The following is an 18,289-nucleotide window of genomic DNA, read 5'->3' on the forward strand; positions in this document are numbered from 1 at the left end:
CAGCACAGAAATCTCTCTCCACTTTACAAACTGAGCTCCCATTGTCTCTGTGCGTCATGGGTTGGCTGCTTTTATCGCTTCTTTATGAATATCAGACTTTGTTTCATGGGTTCAGTGATTTATCCTTTGCTCTGAATGATGACAGACACAACAGTTAGACTTGTATACAAATCTAAAGACCCTGCTGTGTCCTGATACTGAGGACGTCTTTGCACAATATCATAGTTTCCCCATTTAAAAGAAGGCTCAGTCCTTTCCTCAATCATCTGGGGACTTTAGTTTTATCAAACACACAGGAGGAACCAGTGCATTTGTTTTGTTTGTTAATCCACATTTGGTGTTCTGGTTCAACAAGTCCTCCACTTACACAACCAGAGAAAAAAGATGGAAGCGAGGCGGTTCATCTCATGGTAACTTCCTGTTTCTGTGTCTCGCCTCTGTAGGAGACACGCAGCAGGGGTGCAAAACGACTACGGAGAGATGCTAAATGACTGAAAATAGACACAAAATGACCAAATAGAGACAAAAAATTACCACAAAGACACACAAATGATTAAAAATAGATGTAAAATGACCACAGAGAGACACGAAACGCGGGCACAGAACCCTAAAATGTCTAAAAATAGTTCCAAAACCACCACGAAAAATAAGCTTAGTGACTAAAAATAGATGCAAAACTACACCTAAAAGATGCTAAATGACTGAAAATAGACAGAAAACGACCACATAGAGACAAAAAATTACCACAAAGACACACAAAATGATTAAAAATAGATCGATAGAGAAACTTAACGCCGGCCTAGAACTGCAAAATGTCTAAAAATAGTTCCACAACCACGAAAATACGCAAATTGACTAAAAATAGATGCAAAACCACACCAAGAAAATGCAAAATGTCTAAAAATAGATGACAAACCACCACAAAAACTGAAAAAATGTCTAAAAATAGATGACAAACCACCACAAAAACTGAAAAAGTGTCTAAAAAATAGATGAAAAAAAAACTACAAAAGGATGCAAAATGCCTAAAAACAGAGGAAAAAATATCACAAATAGATGCAAAACCCCTCCAAAAAATTGCAAATTGGTAAAAAATAGATGCAAAAACACCACAAAAAAATTTTAAATGACTAAAAATAGATGCAAAAACACCACAAAAAGATTTAAAATGAATAAAAATCTATCCAAAACAATCAAATGGACGTGTAAAACAGCTAAAAATGGACGTAAAATGACCACAAAGAGAAACAAAATGACTAAAAGTTGAGTGTCTGTATTTGGGTGTCTTGTCCCTGGGCCCAGGGGCCCGTTGGATCAGAGTATGTTTGTGTTTACGGGTGTTTTTTTGGGCGGCATTGATGTGTTTTTACAACAATGGAGGAAAAAAAATACATCCGGCCGTGATGCACAAAGAGAAATACGTCAAACCTAAAAAAGCCGAAGTGAATCCGCGTCGAGTCAGAGTCTAAAGACGCTTCCACAAGAAAATTCCTCAAGTGTTTGTTTCAGGCTCAGCTGCCGCCGCCATGACCCCTCGGCCTGGAATTCAACCGACAGCTTCTGAGGACAACTGGTCCATCACACACGCACACACACACACACACACACACACACGCACACACACACACACACACACACACACACACACTGAACCAACACCTATAAAGAGAGCAGAGAGCCTTTGTGTGCGGTTTCCTCTCATCTGTCAGGAGTCAGCTGCGGTCAGGATGGCGGAGTGAGTCCTGATCTGAACTTTCTTCATCTACAAAAGTCCCAGAACAACTCTTCATAAACCTAAACTCTTCTTTCTTTTTCTGTTTCTCTGAAGGAAGAAGATGTCGTTGAGCCGCAGGAATCATCTCAAGGTAGAGTAAGATGGTGTTGGGTCTTCAAAGTGTGTTTCAAATCCTCACAATCATACGTTCACTAGTGCCGTTACCTGCTGTAAAAACAGTTGTTTAATGGGGAAATATGGAAACATTACAGTATAACTGCACGGTACGTGAATATATACGACAGTTTGTTTGCACACAGAAGCTGGATTTAAGTGTGTAGGGTGAGAGTGGAGTGAACTTTATAAGAACTATTGTTTTAAATATTATAATCAACGGTATGTTTGAGACGTACACTCTTACTATGACATAAAAAAACGTGATTTTATGGTAAATGGACTACTTCTATAGCGCCTTTCTGGTCTTCTGACTACTCAAGGTGCTTTCACAGTGTTTGTCACATTCACACTGATGGCAGTGGACATCTACAGACCATCTAATGTAACCATTCACACCACATTTAGACACTCATGCGCAGCACGGGGAGCAATTCAGGGTTCAGTGTCTTGCCCAAGGACACTTCGACATGTGGACCGGGGGAGTTGGGGATCGAACCGCCAATCTCTTGAATGGAGGACGACCCACTCTGTCACTGAGTCACAGTCGCCCCTTTTTAATGATCGAATGGTCGTCCTTAAAACAAAATACATATTTTTTTGTCCTTTAAATGTGAAGAAATGGATCAGAATTTACTTCTATATATCGTTTTATGATATTTCTTTGTTGAACCAGGACATGGATGATATATTAAGCCATAAAAAACAACATTTAGAGTAGAAAGAAGAAAAGAAAAGAATATAAAGTATAGGGAAGGCTTTAAAACGGACCGCCCCCTTTTTCCAGAGGGGTGAGGGTGGGGGACGGCAGGGCCACAGTAGATGTCACGTAGAAGGAGATCGTCTGAAAACTGGAAACATGAGGAGGAATTAGAGGAATTAGAGACGCGGCTCAGCACCGGGTCGAGTCCTGAGAGTCACAAATCAGGAATAAAAACTTAATCTCATCTCATCTTCAGCCTCTTATCCGGGGTTGGGTCGCGGGGGCAGCAGCTTTAGCAGGGGACCCCAAACTTCCCTTGTGTGGAAGTATGCATGATGTAAACCACACTTTGTTTGTGAATCGTTGGGTGTGAGTAAAACGTGTGTGTGTGTGTGTGTGTGAGGTTCTGGCATGATTATAACTCCATAAAAAACTGCATGTCTTTGCCCTAAAATGTCTGTATCATCATAAAGTGGGTGTGTCTGCAGAGAGGCGACTCCTGGGTACACAGGGAACCCCTTTGACCTCTCTCCTCTTCCTCCCCCTCTCAGAGTTTGCTGCTGCAGATCGGGGTGGCGATGCTGGAAGAGGAGGCGGAGGAGGCCGAGAAGGAGAAGATGATGCACATGGAGGAGAACTGCCCCGCCCTCTCCATCCCGGGCTGCATGCAGGAGCTCCAGGTAAACCTCCTCCACCGGCCTGGAGCAACAAGTCTTAGCAGGTTTATGGGACTGTAGAGACTGCAGAGATAAGCGTGTGACTGTACCGGCCCCTGTTACTTTAACAAACATGTTTATCTTTTAGTAAACTTAGAAGCTGTGGTCCCAAGAGAAACTGGTGCCTCGTGGGTAAATGAGAATCCCATGGGATCTCCTACTGTTGAACACTTAAACAAACAACAAGAGAACAGAATTTTCTTCTGATTTTAGTTTGGTGAACATCCAGTCTCTCTCTCTGCACTGGAGGAGAAAATAACCCGGGGCAAAAGTGCCCTGCAAGTGTGATGAAGGGTCCTCTGGTGCAGTCAGTCCCAGACTGGGTCATGGCCCAGACGCATGGATGGATTCCTGAACAGGCCTAGGGGCGCATTAAGTTGAAAAAGAAACATACAAAATGATCACAGAGAGCTGCTGAGTGACCACGAGTATACACAAAATGGACACAAATGACCACAAAGAGACAAAACATGACTACAGGGATGCAAAACTACCACAAAGAGATGATGAATGACTGAAAATAGATGCAAAATAATCACACAGAGACAAAAATGACCACATAGAAACGCAAAATGACTAAAAATAGATGCAAAACCACCACAAAAAGATGTAAAATGTCCAAAAATTGTTTCAAAATCACCACAAAAAGATAAAAAATGACTAAAAATAGATGCAAAACCACCACAAAAAGATGCAAAATGTCTAAAAATAGAAGCAAAATAATCACAGAAAGATGCAAAATGACTAAAAATAGATGCAAAACCACCACAAAAAGATGTAAAATGACTAAAAATAGATGCAAAACTACCACAAAAAGATGCAAAATGACTAAAAATAGATGCAAAACCACCACAGAAAGATGCAAAATGACTAAAAATAGATGCAAAACCACCACAAAAAGATGAAAAATGACTAAAAATAGATGCAAAACTATCGTGAAATGATGCAAAATGACTAAAAACAGATGCAAAATCACCACACAAAATACAAAATATCTAAAAATAGATGCAAAACAACCACATGAAGATATAAAACTACAAGAATTATTTTCTTTATTTTTTCTTTGTGTGACCTGTTTTGTGTCAAACTAAATAATGAAAGCAGCAGAAAGTGACAGAATTATCTTTGCAACATAATTATGTAACGTGTCGTGTATATAAAAATGTTTTCCCGTCATTGAAACATTCAGGAGCTTTGCCGGAAACTTCACAAGCAGATCGATTTGGTGGACGAGGAGCGATACGACATGGACGTCAAAGTGAAGAAGTCCAACAAGGAGGTACGTCTCACCAACAGCTCCACGGTGTTCAAACCGGAGCTGGGCCTAAAGGCCGCGCAGCTTTGTGTGTTCATGGTTCATATCCACCCACACCGACATTTTCCTGCTGACTGTCAAACACCAGAGTAACTGTCTCCTCCGTAGATCGACGACCTGAAGCTGATGGTTCAGGACCTGAAGGGGAAGTTCAAGAAGCCGGCCCTCAAGAGGGTGCGGATGTCGGCGGACGCCATGCTCGCCGCTCTCCTGGGCTCCAAACACAAAGTGTCCATGGACCTGAGATCCAACCTGAAGCAGGTCAAGAAGGAGGTGAAAGAGGAGGTGGGACAAATACATCCGTCTACTCTTAGTTTCACCTCTGGAGTCAAACTTTAACATAGAAACCCAACAGCGGAGAGACTTTTATAACCATATAACCATTAATTATTAGTGCTCTGACGCCGTCTGCTGCTCTTGGCACGTGTTTGTTTTTGCAGGAGAAGCAAACGGGCGACTGGAGGAAGAAGATCGAAGACAAGGCCGGGATGGACGGCAGGAAGAAGATGTTCGAGACAGAAGCTTAAAGCACCGGCCGCTTGTTTCTGCCTTTAACCACTTTCATTCATTTCTGTGTTTTACGTGAGTCCGTCTCGTTGTTTGATGTGTTTGAATAAATAAATCACGTGGTGCCTTTGTGTGTTTCATGGCGATAAATCAAGAAATAGAAAATTGGGGGCTAGAGCACGGATTGTAAATGCTCTGCTGAAAGAACACAGGACTATGAAGGTAAAGTCACGCAAGATTAAAAAGGAATTCAAATGAAATGCAGTAAAAAAAATAAATATAGACAGATATATGAGTGTCAATTAATCTTAGGGCTAATATCGATTTTAAAAAATATATATTTGATATAAATACACAGGTTTATTATCACTTTCTACTACTGAAAATGCAATAATACATTTTTTTCAATACCACACTGTAAAATGACTACAAATAGATGGAAAACCACCACAAAAAGATGCAAAATGACTACAAATAGATGGAAAACCACCACAAAAAGATGCAAAATGACTACAAATAGATGGAAAACCACCACAAAAAGATGCAAAATGTCTAAAAATAGATGGAAAATCACCACAAAAAGATGCAAAATGACTACAAATAGATGCAAAACCACCACAAAAAGATGCTAAATGACTAAAAATAGATGCAAAACCACCAGAAAAAGATGCAAAATGACTCAAAATAGATGCAAAACCACTACAAAAGGATGCAAAATGTCTAAAAATAGATGCAAAACTACCACAAAAAGATGCAAAATGCCTAAAAATAGATGCAAAACTACAACAAAAAGATGCAAAATGTCTACAAATAGAGTGTGTACTTCAGGTTTGTGTGTGTGTGTGTGTGTGTGTGTGTGTGTGTGTGTGTGTGTGTGTGTGTGTCTGTGTGAGTTTATTTTTATGGAAGAACCCTCTCGAAAATGAGATGACTGTATAGATCAGGGTGGCGCTGCTGCAGCTGGTGACCGACAGCCTCACATAAAACACAAGAAGAAGAATGCTGCATTCAAATGCTCCTCGGATTTTCCCATTTCCCCAGTCGTTCTTCCGATTTCTGTGTTCATGAGCTGATGGAAGTTACTGCATTTTGATGGGAACCAGATTTAATGGCTGCTTATCTTTCATTGTTCTTTTTTAAAGGCTTCTTCTAAAGGGGGGAATTTATTATTCACATGAGAAATTTGATCAGGCGTTGTGCGTGCGCGCCCGTCTGTCGTGCATGTTGGATTAAAAATGTCAATTAAAGTGTGTTTAGTGTTTTTTTTGTGTAACAGCTGCCTGTGCTCATTAAAAAAAAGCATCAGTCATGCTGGATTCCTAAAGATAATTACAGGAAAAAAGTGTTAATGTAAGTTTGCTAAACCTCATTTTAAATTCAATATTCCAAAGACAGCTGCAAAAAAAATGCAATGTAACCAAAACTGGTTTACACTAGTGGAGAGGTACTTGGATGAAAAAAAAAAAAAACATTTAAAAGGGTGTACATGATTGAAAAAACAGTTTGATAGACCGATACATCGGCCGGCTGATATTTGTGTTTTTTTACGTGCACTGGCCGATGCGGGCTGCTGCGTTTGCCGATAGTTTTTCCTCGACATTATTTACAGACAGGCGTCCACAGGCAGCTCCGTGTTGCCGGGGATGCCTTGTTAAGAAGAAGAAGAAGAATTACTTTATTTTTATCCCACACGGGGAAATTACATTTTCACTCTTATTATTATACATGTTACACACACAGGCCCGAAATACACACATGCACAGACAGGACCTATACATGCAATTAAGGAGAGATGTCAGAGCGAGGGGGCTGCCAGTGAACAGCTTCCCGAGCAGTTGGGGGTTCGGTGCCTTGCTCAACAGCACCTCGGCAGTGCCCAGGAGATGAACTGGCACCTCTCCAGCCACCAGTCCACGCTCCATATATGGTCCACACAGGGACTTGAACCAGCGACCCTACGGTTCCCAGCCAAGTCACCTATGGACTGAGCTACTGCCGCCCTAAGTTCAATAAATGTTCCTTTTTTTAAATTGAGACTCGTAACATCCGTTGTCATCATTGTGTCATTTTTAGGATGTTAAATGAGGGGGCAAAAGTAGAATCGGCTCCAAATATCGGCTCAAGAACATCATCCGTCCGTATCACTCATCGGCTAAAACTGATGAAAGAAAAGAATCGGTATCGGCCCTTAAAATAATCCATATCGCTCGATTTGAGACGACGTTGATGGTAAGAAATCTGCGTCATCGGATTTTGAAATTAAATCCATTGAATTTCTCACACTGAATTCAAAATACATGGTTAAAATTCAACTAATACATTTTCAACTTGCTCGGATTCAACAGGCTAAATTCAGCCGTTAAAATTCAAGGTATAAAATTCAGAGTTAACTTCCAGGAACCCAAAGAAAAGCGATTAATCGTGAATTTTTCTAGTCGGGATCAAATTTTTCCGATTTTTTCCACACCACGTGAACGCAGCAGACGTTTTTTCCCCGGTCATGTGACGTCATGAGACCTGTGACGCGCTGGTGGACGGCGGCAGCAGCAGCAGCAGGAACTAAACCACCAACTTTATCCATGAACCACAGCGGCAGGACGACATCATTAAAGACGGAAACGGCGACAAACGTTCATTAAACGTCTCCTTTAAAGGAAGAAGACAACAGGGCGCTCCGTTTGTCGCCGATTCAAGAGACAAAGACACAAAGAGACAGCGACATGACGGCGGCGGTGTTCTTCGGCTGCACCTTCATCGCCTTCGGCCCGGCCGTCTCTCTCTTCCTGTTTACTATCGCGAGAGAGCCGCTGAGGGTCATTTTCCTTATCGCAGGGTGAGACCTCCATCTGTATTCATCTCTTCTGAATGACAGAAACATTATTTACGTTAAAACAAAGTGATTCTGTCGTGTTTAAGGAGACAAAACCCAGTGTTTACGTGAGCTAGCTAACTAGCCGCTAACTAGCTTACTTAGCTACATAGCTTCTTGCTAGTTTCTTTCCTACTACTCAAACAAAGACGGATACAATAGATAGGTAATTGCTTTATTCAGTCCCGAAGGGAAGTTATCAGGTATAACTGAATATTATACGATACAACAGAATAAAAAAAGGTAAAATAAAAATATATGGGTATAAGAAATAAGAAGAAACACAGAAGGGAACATGGACACTTAGATAAAGCAAGATACATGAATATTAAGGTGCAGTGGCAGGATGATGTAAAATAAAATACGAATGTATATGTACATGCAATATATGATATAATATATATTATGTATGGGTTATGTAGTATGGGTATACTGGGAATTAAATCATAAATAAGTCATAGAGTGTGGTCTTTACCTGCTCTGTAAAGTGTCCTGAGATAACTTTTGTTATGATTTGGCGCTACAAATAAAATTGCATTGTATTGAATATACATATGGATACCCAAACTTCCCTTTCCCGGGCAACATTAACCAGCTCTAACTGGGGGATCCTGAGGCGTTCCCAGGCCAGCGTGGAGATCTAATCTCTCCACCTGGTCCTGGGTCTTCCCCGAGGCCCCCTTACCAGCTGGACGTGCCTGGAACACCTCCCTAGGGAGGCGCCCAGGGTTCATCCTTACCAGATGATCCTGAACCACCTCAACTGGCTCCTTCCAACGCAAAGAAGCAGCGGCTCTACTCCGAGTTCCTCACGGATGCTGAACTTCTCACCCGACCCCAGTGGTTCCTCATGCGAGTGGTGGGTCCACAGGATTGAGAGGAGGGAGGTGCCACCTCACTTTTTCGGGCTGTGCCTGGCCAGGCTCTGTCACAAACCAGGCCATCAGGCGCTCGCCGGCGAGCCCTACGTCTGGGCCTGGCTCCAGATGGGGCCCCCCGGCTTCCTCTGGGCAGGGTCTCTCTTCCTCGTTTGTCCATAGAGCCTTTGTGAACCATTCTTAGTCCGGCCCCTCGCCTGAGACCACGATGTCCTGGGAGACTCTACCAGGAGCACTAGGCTCCAGACAACACAGCCCTCAGGTTCAAACGGACACACAAACCTCTCCACCACGATAAGGTGATGGTTCCCGGAGAGGCCATTGTTTTAGTTGTCCTTTCAAAGAAGAGTCTGTGGGGCGTTCCCTTATAGTGGAGGGAAACAAGTGTTGTCCAAGTTTGTGACGGGCCAGAATAAACACAAAAGGGAGCCACTAAAGTGTCAGTATTTAGCAGTGGGTGTAATAACACAAACAAATCTATCAATTAGACCGTAGCTCAATTATTAAACTTAACACAGCTCTCCAGCACGGTACGTTTTACTTGGTGAAAGAGTGTCTGGGAGTTGCCATGGTGATTAAGTGACTCTTTATAGCTTGCCTTTTCTACACCCATACAATATCTACCATAATAGATAACGATAATAAACCATTTTATACTATATTATATTGATATGTTGCACTGATTTTTGCACAGTGTATTATATATATATTAAATCTCTAACGATATATTCTTTATACACCTCTCTCGCCACTGTTATTATTTATTTATTTGACGTTCCCTGTGCTGCTGTAACCGTGTCTCTCCTCTTGGGATCAGTAAAGGTTTATCTGATCTGCTGAACGCAGTGACCTGCCGTATAATGATGTCAGTGACTATGAAAGCCCGTAAAGAACACTTCAGCCTGGTTTTTTACCGGATCATCGATGTAAAGCCTGTCCAAAAGTGGAGGAATTCCCTGTAGGAATAGCCTACTTTTATTTGTTTAGACTCTCTGCATCCACATTCACAGCTATTCTGATAACTGCACACAGTACCGGTCCCATACCAGTGTTCTGATAACTACACACAGTACCGGCCCCATACCAGTGTTCTCATAACTGCACACAGTACCGGTCCCATACCTGTGTGTCAAACAATATCTTTTATAATACCGTTTATTCTGGATTTTGCTTTCAGTGTGCATGACCCGGCTCAGGTTAAACCCTTTGTTAAACAAAAACGTATAGAGAATGAATGAACGGATGGATTATGTAGTTTGTCAGTCAGTCAAACAATAAAGGACGGAAATCAACTACTTTAAAAGTAGATTTCTTTCAAGGATTAAATTTGTTCTTTTTCTGTTCCTTCAGAATTCTTTTTATTGAGTTTTTCTTTGATGCGTTTCAACAGCGAATGCGAGGGCACAAGGGATTCACTTCAACACGTAAGAAAAATAAATAAATATGTAAATATCAAAGTTAAGACAACGCCGAGATCATACAGAATCAAATCATTCCTGAACAATGCAAGTTTAGTAAAATAACCGTATGAAAGAAATAAAAGATTTCTTTCGAGGCAAATCATGTGGTATCAGATTGGTGCATAGGCTACCGACACCAGCATTTTAAATGGTTAATTGTAAATGGACTTGTACTTATAAAGCGCCTTTCTAGTCTTCTGACTACTCAAGGCGCTTTCACAGTGTTTGTCACATTCACCCGTTCACACAGACATTCACACTGATGGCAGTGGACATCTACAGACCATCTAATCTAATGTAACCATTCACACCACATTTACACACCCATGCGCAGCACGGGGAGCAATTTGGGGTTCAGTGTCTTGCCCAAAGACACTTCGACATGTGGACCAGGGGAACGAACCAGCGATCTCTCGAATGAAGGACAACCCACTCTGTCACTGAGCTACAGCTGCCTGCAATAATAATGATTTAGGCTATTATCAGACGCATTTCCCATACTTGAATCTGTTTTGGAACAACGCTCCTGAGACTTGAAGGAAGGCTTAATAAAACATCACTCACTCATCATTCATCTTCAACCGCGTGTCCCTATCAGGGTCTGAGGGGGCTGGAGCCGATCCCAGCTGACATCGGGTGTGAGGCGGGGTCCACCCTGGACAGGACGCCAGTCTATCACAGGACACATAGAGACGAACAGAGACAGACAACCATTCACACCTACGGGTGATTTAGAGTCATCAATGAACCGAACACCTGCACGTCTTTGGACTGTGGGAGGAAACCGGAGAACCCGGAGAAAACCCACGCAGACACGGGGACAACATGCAAACTCCACACAGAAGGGCCCTCATCGAGGCATTTCCCATACTTGAATCTGTTTTGAGACTCTAAGGTTAATAAAACATAAACCGGTCAATATTAATGTTATGGTAGTTTTGGGACTGAATTTAAACTGAGGAATACGTTCAGAATCAGGTGCCATGACCGTATTAATGTCACGACTGCCTGTTTCTGAGGTTGTTTGTTTTCTTGTTGTTGACATAACTAACTGCGAATGTGTTTATTCTTTCCCGTCAGAGCGTTTTTCTGGCTGGTGTCTCTGCTGCTGGCCTCTCTGGTGTGGTTCATCTCGGTGCAGATCAGCGATAAGAACAGCGCGTCGCAGCAGAAAGGCCTCCTCATCTTCGGCGTGGTGCTGTCCGTCCTGCTGCAGGAAACCTTCCGCTTCGCTTACTACAAACTGCTGAAGTGAGTCGCTGCCATCGGGTCCACAGCTGTGTGACGGTCTCTGTACTAACACCGACACACGCGCTCTGATTATATTTACCTTCATAATGATTGATATCAGATTCCTATTCTTTATTGTAGAGCTGCATACTTTCGCACAGAATCACTTTTCATTTGATTTTTAGTGTCTTCTGTCAGAAAGTACAAAATAAAAACACCCCAGAAGAGACCGTCTTCCTTTTTTGACACCTCACATCTTTTTTGTATCTTAAGGGCGCACTCACACTGTCCTTCCGCACCGGGCCAAAACCGGTTCTTCAGCTAAAGCCTAGTGCGTTTGACCAGTGTGAGTGCACCCGCTCCGTGCATAACTGCGGTCAGAGAGAGGTGGGCTTTTGTAGAGCGCGTTTGCACGTGTACGAGCATGACCACGACGCCTATGGCGGTTCTGACATCATTTATGTGCGCCTGTTCGGACATAGAAAATAGAAGGAGGGACCTTCTATCCCTGCACGGACATTTAACAACAACAACAATGGCGGTGAAAGGTTCACGTTGGTGTGATGTGGAGGTGGAGTGTTTACTGCAGATTTGGTCGATGAAAAGATTCAAAAACAGTCGACAAGACGCACAAAAACTCTGAGGTCTATGGAAAGATTTGTAAAAAAAGCGGTGCATCGCGATGACGTCGTCAATGCGTGTGACGTTTTACGGCGTGATGACGTGTAGGCAGCAAGAAGCATTTGCGCGAGGCCCAGGTAGTGAGTTCAAACCGGCCTGGGGCGCGGGGGGAGAGGGAGGGGGGACAAGTACCCTAAAGCCCGGGGCACGGTGCGGAAGGACAGTGTGAGTGCGCCCTTAAATTGATTGCTGCAGCTCGAGTGGAGTTTCGTGTCAAAGCTCAGAAATCCGACACCAACAAAGGCGCAAAGTCACTCGGAAACTGAACGACGTCGTCTCACACTTTGTGTAGAATAAGAAAAAAAAGCTTCCACACTCTCCCGTGATCATAATCACACCATGACCTGTGGTTTCCCAGCGTTTTTGACCCCTCCGGTGCTTCGGTTTGTTCCAGTTTGTTCCAGTTTCCCACAGTTAGTCTTTTTCTATTAAAGGTTCATTGTTGCAGCGGGTATCGTCTTCCTGTAACTGACATACATAATTCTTATTGACGTTCTTGTTATGAGCACACGGTGAAACTAGGAGCTAGAGCATAATGCATGTATATAGGTCCTGTTTGTGTAAAATTGAATTCCCTCTTGCGGGACTAATAAAGGAATGCTTTCTTTTCTTTCTTTACAACACTGATGTGTGTGTTCATATGTGTGTGTGTGTGTGTGTGTGTGTGTTTTCCCTGCAGGAAGGCGAATGAAGGCCTCCTCACTCTCAGTCAGGAGGAAACCATGCCGATCTCCATACGACAGCTGGCCTACGGTACAGTTAGTCTGCACTTCACATCACTTTAGTGTTTATTATCTGCTAATTTTGACCATGCAGTGGAATTAACACGCCGTCTTGTCTCGCCTCAGTGTCCGGCCTCGGCTTCGGCTTCATGAGCGGGGCGTTCTCAGTGGTGAACATCCTGGCGGACTCCGTGGGGCCGGGGACGGTCGGGATCCACGGAGACTCGCAGCACTACTTCCTGTCCTCGGGTACCACTTCACAGATATATCCAGCCATGCCTTTTTGTTGACACGCGTGTCTTTGTCTCGCTCAAACGCAGATGAGACGTGATGTCATGAAGCTTGTATTTACTTTGTAAACCTGCTCTTTCCTCTGAGGAGGAGTTGCGGCAATAGGGTGAATCTGACGAGGAAGAACCTAGTTGGGAGTTTACAGAATCCTCAAACACTTTTCCTGTTTCAGCGTTCATGACCATGGCCATCATCCTGCTTCACATGTTCTGGGGCGTCGTCTTCTTCGACGCCTGCGAGAAGCAGCGCTGGTGGGCGGTGGCTGCTGTCGTCATCAGCCACCTCGTCGTCTCCTGTCTGGTGAGTGTCTTTGTATCTTGGATTTACTGTCTCACAGAGCGTCGTCCCATTCCTTTTATTTATCGCAGAATAACATCGAATTTAATGTGATGAAGAAATGGAATAGGCGCGTTTCCATCAGGGTAAAATGTGGCCGCTCGGAAGGCCACGCCCTCTCAAATGGCTGTTCACTCGCCGTGTTTCCATTACAAAAAACGCCCAGAGGGATTTACCCTGAACGGGTTTCGTTTGCCAGTGTGCAGCAAAGGGCCTCTGGTCAGAATCCAACCCGGCCACTGCAGCACTCATTTGAACAAACCCGTGCAGAGATGTGCGTGCCGGATCATTTTCTGCGCTGCGTTCTTCTACACCACTGGAAAAGTGTCTACTTTACTTCGCCGCGTTGTCCTGGCGTCTGAACTACCACACGGCACATCTGCCGAGAGCTACATCCAAACAGCAACCGAGCTTCTCTCAGGGGAGAACACGGCCCTGCTCTCCCACACGGCCAACAAACGGCAGCTCGAGCGGCTGAGCATCTGATGGAATCAAGGAAACAGCAATTTGTTTATCATTCATTCTGTCGGGGGGGGGGGGGGGGCTGGAGCCGATCCCAGCTGACATTGGGCGTGAGGCGGGGTCCGCCCTGGACAGGACGCCAGTCTATCACAGGACACATAGAGACGAACAGAGACAGACAACCATTCACACCTACGGGTGATTTAGAGTCATCAATGAACCGAACACCTGCACGTCTTTGGACTGTGGGAGGAAACCGGAGAACCCGGAGAAAACCCACGCAGACACGGGGACAACATGCAAACTCCACACAGAAGGGCCCCAGACGGGGTGTGAACCTCTTGTTTTGAGGCGACAGTGCTGACCACCAAACCACCGTGTCACCGTAATGGAAACGCACCTTCTATGTATATAAGAAACTTGTGTACTGCATGCAAATATATGTACTTTACCAAAGCTGTAATGCACTGGAAAAGTTTGAAAATGCACCTTGAAAAGCTTGAAAAGGTGCTTGGATTTTCTGCTATTAACATCCCAAAGTCCGTTTAAATGCAGAAAGAAGACCACAAACCACACGTTGTTATTTGTTTTGTGTATTCACGTTGATATCTGTCTTGTCTCCTCCCGCAGACCTTCCAGAACCCCGAGTACGTCGGCAGCCTGGTTCCCACCTACGTCATCTTGTTCCTGATGGGCGTCTGGGCCTTTTACTCGGCCGGCGGCTCCCTCAGGAACCTCAAGCTCTGCCTCACCTGCAAAGACAAGGACTTCCTGCTCGCCAACCACCGGCCCAGATAACGCAGCACGCCAGGCGGCAGTGTGCGGGACTCTCTATCCAAAGATCACAGAGTTCACACACTCACACACGCACACGCACACACACTGAACGCAGTGTAAACCGCCAGTGACGCTGCGGTTTCACCTCAGAGGTATTTCATCACCTTAAATCTAAAAACGTAAAAGTTCCTCAAAGGAAAGGAACAAAGAGATGATTTTGATTCCAGCTCAGTTTGTTCAGACGACGAGATTCACACAAAAACCAACAGATCTGATATCCGGCTCGTAGTCTCCCCCCCCCCCCCCCCGTTTGTCGCCCGACGCTCCAAAAGAAACAACAAACCTACAGAAGGTATTTCAAGGGCGCGACGCTCTTTACGCTTTGTACATATTCCAAATGCTTTCAGCTTTTCTGACGGCTGTCTTCTGTTCAAAGGCTGGATTCATCATTTAGGAACAAAGGTCCTTGTGTAAATATCGATGCATTTTTAATTCCCCGGTGTGTAGATAGTGAGACGTTTTAAACTTTTTCCACCGTGAGATCTTTAGTCCGTGTAAGATGATTTGAAATGAACCCGGACTTACAGAAGCTGAGAGGGAACGTGACTGCTGTCTCTGTGTTTAACCCCAGTGGGCTCCCCTGAGGGCTCATTTACTTCTGTAGGACGTGAGATTAAGACCTCACTTCCTGTAGTTGTTTTTTGTTTCCACACTTGATTATTTATGTCATAATCAAAGCGAACGGTTGCTAATTTGGAGGCTAAATGCGCTAAAACCGTCATTGTGCCACTGTTTTCTGTTCCTAGAAGCGTTTAGCTCAGACTGCGGCTTCACGACACAAATATGTTTTCACTTTAAAACGCAAGAATGAACTTTATTAATAATAATTAATTCATCTTTAACCGCTTGACCCTGTCGGGGACAGACAACCATTCACACCAACGGGCAATTTAGAGTCATGTGTTGTTGTTTTTGGACTGTGGGAGGAAGCCGGAGAAAATCCAAGTAGACACGGGGAGAACATGCAAACTCCACACAGAAGGGCCCCAGCCGGGATGAGGGATTGAAACCAGGAACCTTCTCGCTGTGAGGCGACAGTGCTAACCACCACAGCATCGTGTCGCACCGTCTATTTTACATCTCTCTGAACTGATATCGATATCTTTTGTTCCCACACTTAACTGCAGGGATCATCAAGTCTCTGCTCTCGTTGAACTAACATTATTATACAGACTCTTATCTTAAACTGATGTTCTCTAAAACACGCCGTATTTATTTATGACTTTTGTTTTAACAAAACAAGTGAGATACATCCTACCTACCACAACGTGCTGCGCGTCGTCGGGCGTTTCATCTGATGGAACCAAGGAAGCAACCGTCTGTTTATCATTCATTCCCTGTCGGGGTCCTGGGGGGGCTTTGTTTTTACGTCCGAGCAAATGAACTTCTGCTCTTCCTTTTTTTCCACCATCTTCCCTTAAAGTTGTCCCCACTTACTTCGGGCGTTCTCGCTCCACCAACACGTCCACGTTCAAGTCGTTCTCACACTGTTTGAAATGAAAACGTACAGGTGTCGATGTCGTCTGAGAGAGAAACTGAACCGGAGGAGAAGACGAGGAATTAGAGAAACTGAACCGGAGGAGAAGACGAAGAGTTAGAGAGTCTGAGCCGATCCCAGATTACCCGCGGTCGCTGTGGTTGGAATCAGAATTGTGAGAATAAAAAAAAATCAAACCTCTCAGCTTCTATATAGATTACGTACTTTAATCCTCACTCTTGTGTTCAAACAACAAACATCACAACTACAAATTCATAACCCTATCATGATTGATTTTTTTTCTGCTCAGTGATCTTTGAATGTTCAGTTTCTTTGTTGCCTTTTTATTTTATTGTATTTGTCAAGAGACGAGCAGCGCGGGAGTTCACGTGAACGGAAAATCCCGATGGATGAATGTTTTTCCTTTTGCGCCTGATTTCTGTTGTTGTTGTTGTTGTTGATCTTCTTGTACAGTTTGTATAGATCACAGTCTGCCGCGTTTCTACTAATGAACCATTTAAAGACGGAACTGGAACCTTTTTGCATTCAGACTCAGTCTTTCAGGTACACGCACACACACACACACACACACACACACACACACACACACACACACACACACACACACACACACACACACACACACACACACACACACACACACACACACACACACACACACACACACACACACACACACACACACACACACACACACACACACACACACACACACACACACACACACACACACACACACACACACACACACACACACACACACACACACACACACACACACACACACACACACACACACACACACACACACACACACACACACACACACACACACACACACACACACACCTAAAACTAACGTAGACCTCCAAACTACATCCTCCAAAATGGCCGCAGTCGATTCCACTGTGGTCATTTTGGAGGATGTAGTTTGTCGTTCTGTTGAACTCTCCACTTCCATTTCTGGTCATTCATCCACACTCATTGATCCAAACAAGGTGGACAAAATAATAGAAACCCCTGCCACAATAACACAACATAATCCAGCAGCACCACAGACAGCAGCAGGTAAACCTCTTGTAGCGGGTTTGATGTGTTTAAGGAAATGGGGTGCCAGTCGGAGTCTCGTCTGACAAATAATAATTATAACAGAGAAAGAAAAGAGCTCCGTCAAACCACACAAAACAATAGAGCAAAAGTTACGTAGCAATTCATTTGATTTGTGACTTAAAAAAAACTAAACACATTCCCATCGGCCTCACATGTCGTTTGTGTTTATTGCTGTTAATGTTGACATCACGGTTATGCGTTAAATGACGAACGGTGCAGGGCGCTGTGACTAAAACAACGTTTCACAGTATTTATTTAGGTTCTGGTGGTTTCATGGTTTCATCTATTTGCATTAAAAGGTTCTTATTACAGGTTAACAGTGTCTGATTCCACTGTCAGGAGCACATTTGTTGTAAAAAATGCAGTTTGAATAAATGAAATTTCTTTATTTCGAACATGTTAAAAAGAAATGTATATATATTTACTTTTTAAAGCATCATAGGAAAAAAACCTAACCTGAATATATTCAATAAACAAGTAATATATAGAATATAACCCAATATACATGCAACACACATTTAAATATTACATGTTTGAAAAGGAGAAGGAGTTTGCTCTCATTCCTACTCCTTTATCCAATATTCATCATAATTCATATAGAAACAATTATCCTTATATGTAGCCCAATATGCTAAAAGAAATATAAACAATTATCCCTCTTAATAACCTAATACAGTGGTTCTCAAACTTTTTTTGGTAATGTACCCCTTTGGAATATTTTAGTAACCCCTGACAACGCAAAAACAGTTTAGTTAGGGGGGGGAAAGCTTTATAAAGCCTTTAAAA

General features: G+C 43.5%; 2 protein-coding genes across 3 annotated transcripts; both read left to right on the plus strand.

Annotated features, from left to right (window-relative positions):
* The first annotated feature begins 1,709 nt into the window (after nucleotides 1-1,709).
* Nucleotides 1,710-5,175, plus strand: LOC310951354 (troponin I, fast skeletal muscle-like). Its single transcript, XM_083919549.1, has 6 exons — nucleotides 1,710-1,735; nucleotides 1,829-1,865; nucleotides 3,143-3,271; nucleotides 4,497-4,586; nucleotides 4,731-4,907; nucleotides 5,063-5,175. Exons 1-6 carry the CDS (start codon nucleotides 1,728-1,730, stop codon nucleotides 5,147-5,149), a joined length of 528 nt encoding a protein of 175 aa, XP_083775675.1. The 5' UTR covers nucleotides 1,710-1,727; the 3' UTR covers nucleotides 5,150-5,175.
* A 2,491-nt stretch (nucleotides 5,176-7,666) lies between these two features.
* aph1b (APH1B gamma secretase subunit) lies at nucleotides 7,667-16,907 on the plus strand. Of its 2 annotated transcripts, XR_014593154.1 has the most exons (7): nucleotides 7,667-7,962; nucleotides 11,417-11,587; nucleotides 12,927-13,000; nucleotides 13,096-13,218; nucleotides 13,433-13,560; nucleotides 14,689-16,413; nucleotides 16,448-16,907. XR_014593154.1 is itself a non-coding variant. In XM_083911545.1 (6 exons), exons 1-6 carry the CDS (start codon nucleotides 7,850-7,852, stop codon nucleotides 14,854-14,856), a joined length of 777 nt encoding a protein of 258 aa, XP_083767671.1. In that variant the 5' UTR covers nucleotides 7,667-7,849; the 3' UTR covers nucleotides 14,857-16,907. The 2 variants fall into 2 exon arrangements, 1 of the variants encoding a protein (XP_083767671.1); XM_083911545.1 differs by having other exon boundaries at nucleotides 14,689-16,907.
* Nucleotides 16,908-18,289: the final 1,382 nt, after the last annotated feature.

This window comes from Echiichthys vipera (assembly GCF_963691815.1).
Source record: "Echiichthys vipera genome assembly, chromosome: 1".
Lineage (NCBI taxonomy): Eukaryota > Metazoa > Chordata > Actinopteri > Perciformes > Trachinidae > Echiichthys > Echiichthys vipera.

Bases quoted from the DNA above. Each gene is read 5' to 3' on its own strand.
- aph1b (XM_083911545.1), top strand. From the start codon at position 7,850: ATGACGGCGGCGGTGTTCTTCGGCTGCACCTTCATCGCCTTCGGCCCG. The intron at 11,588-12,926 runs GTGAGTCGCTGC...TTTTCCCTGCAG, and splicing joins GCTTACTACAAACTGCTGAA to GAAGGCGAATGAAGGCCTCC. The intron at 13,219-13,432 runs GTACCACTTCAC...TTCCTGTTTCAG, and splicing joins GCACTACTTCCTGTCCTCGG to CGTTCATGACCATGGCCATC.
- LOC310951354 (XM_083919549.1), top strand. The intron at 3,272-4,496 runs GTAAACCTCCTC...TGAAACATTCAG, and splicing joins GCTGCATGCAGGAGCTCCAG to GAGCTTTGCCGGAAACTTCA. The intron at 4,908-5,062 runs GTGGGACAAATA...TTGTTTTTGCAG, and splicing joins AGAAGGAGGTGAAAGAGGAG to GAGAAGCAAACGGGCGACTG.